Below are 1895 nucleotides of genomic sequence, written 5' to 3'. Positions count from 1 at the left end.
GAAGCCGAGAGACGTCGAACGGCGTCTTTTCACATGTGAAGAGCTGCTTCAACGGCAGAAAAGGAAAGGGTTTTTGCATCGTATCGTGACTGGCGATGAAAAGTGGATATGCTACGATAACCTTAAGCGTAGAAGATCGTGGGGTAAGCCCGGCCATGCATCAACATCATCGGCAAAGCCGAATATTCGTGGTTCGAAGCTTCTGCTCTGCATTTGGTGGGATCAGCTGGGTGTAGTTTATTATGAGCTGCTCAAACTGAACGAAACCATTACGGGAGCTCGCTATCAACTACAATTGATGCGTTTGAGCCGAGCATTGAAGGAAAAACGGCCGGTATACGAGCAGAGACACGACAAAGTGATTTTGCAACATGACAACGCACGGCCACATGTTGCACAACCGGTGAAAACCTACCTGGAAACGCTTAAATGGGAAGTCCTACCCCACCCTCCGTATTCACCAGACATTGCCCCTTCCGATTATCACTATTCCGATCGATGGCACATGGGCTGGCTGAGCAGCACTTTCATTCTTATGATGATGCCAAAAAATGGGTTGACTCATAGATAGCCTTAAAAGACGTGTCGTTTTTCTGACGTGGAATTCAAATGCTGCCAGAAAGATGAGAAAAAGTGGCTAGCGATGGACAATACTTTTAGTGACATGTTTTTTACGACTTTTTAAAAATAAAGCATTACTTTTCACGAAAAATCAGCGAGAACTTATTCAAGGTCCAATATATAAAATAGTTTTGGCTAAATTTTTACTCACGATCATCTCTTTCTTGTGTTTTGGTGTGCTCGAAGGCAATTTTAAATCGGCAGCGACCCTCATGTTTTCGACCACGGTGAGCAGGGGTTCCAATCGATCGTCTTGCGTGATGTACGCGCTGCATCTGGGGAGAGAATTAATGAAGCGTTAGAACGACACGCATAATGATACGATCGATATCCATGTCGAAAACAATATTTAATTCTTAAGAAATTTTCAACAATGTAAATACACATAATGTAGAATCGAAAAAGAAGAGAGAACAAGATGTAGGTATATAAAAATGTCTTTAATTCCCTTATTTATTTAAATACACATTTTACATAAATTATTAATTTAAAGAATTTCAAATTTAATGTATCGAAAGTATCGAAGCTGTACTTACTTCCGAAAATTATTAAGATGTCGAATACGACCATTAACATATATGGAACCATCCACTCCGGTTGTCCGAAAACCGGACAGAATGTCAAGTAACGTGGATTTTCCCGCGCCGGATGGTCCCATTAAAGCGATCAACTGTTTGCTAGGGAGCCTTCCGCTAATCCCATGCAAGATTTCTTTCTCCTCTGAAATTTTTTTCAACGTGATGATTATTTAACGCTTAATACGTTTTGAAAATCATTATTTACGCTAGTTTTTCGTTTAACTCCGAATAAATTTTCTTCTATAATTATCACTGATGCTATAATCGACTAATTATTATTGTATTAAATATTTTTTTACGTAAAAAATAATTTTTTGCAAAATATGCATACATTTATATATTCACCATCTCTGACAAAGAACATCTACAGACAGAACTCAACCACCTCAAACTGGCCTTACAGAAAAACGGACACGATAAAGAAAACATAACCAAAATAATCAATAAATATGCAAACAAGACAAAATATAAACATGCAAACAAGACAACGGTCTTTGACACACAACCAGACGAAAGGATCCTAACCATCCTACCATATGTCAAAGGAACAACAGATCGGATTGGCAGGATATTAAAGAAACACCGAAACAATATCCGAAATATCTTCAAAAGATCCAAAAAGATAAGACAAACCTTAAGAAATCCTAAAGATCAAAGACCTCCACTCAGTTCCGCAGGAGTATACAAAATACCTTG

At 38.5% G+C, this 1895-nt stretch overlaps 1 protein-coding gene across 1 annotated transcript in view; it reads right to left on the bottom strand.

Annotated features, from left to right (window-relative positions):
• Positions 1-1353, bottom strand: part of LOC108764299 (ATP-binding cassette sub-family G member 4) — a 9461-nt gene extending 8108 nt beyond the window's left edge. The window contains exons 1-2 of the mRNA XM_018512450.1: positions 1158-1353; positions 773-896 (exon numbers count right to left, since the gene is read on the bottom strand). Coding sequence (XP_018367952.1) covers positions 773-896; positions 1158-1279 — 246 coding nt within the window. The 5' untranslated portion in view covers positions 1280-1353. The remainder of the gene's footprint in view (positions 1-772; positions 897-1157) is intronic.
• Positions 1354-1895: the final 542 nt, after the last annotated feature.

This window comes from Trachymyrmex cornetzi, unplaced genomic scaffold, assembly GCF_001594075.2.
Source record: "Trachymyrmex cornetzi isolate Tcor2-1 unplaced genomic scaffold, Tcor1.1 scaffold113, whole genome shotgun sequence".
Classification (NCBI taxonomy): domain Eukaryota; kingdom Metazoa; phylum Arthropoda; class Insecta; order Hymenoptera; family Formicidae; genus Trachymyrmex; species Trachymyrmex cornetzi.
This window is presented reverse-complemented; position numbering and strand designations above follow the sequence as displayed.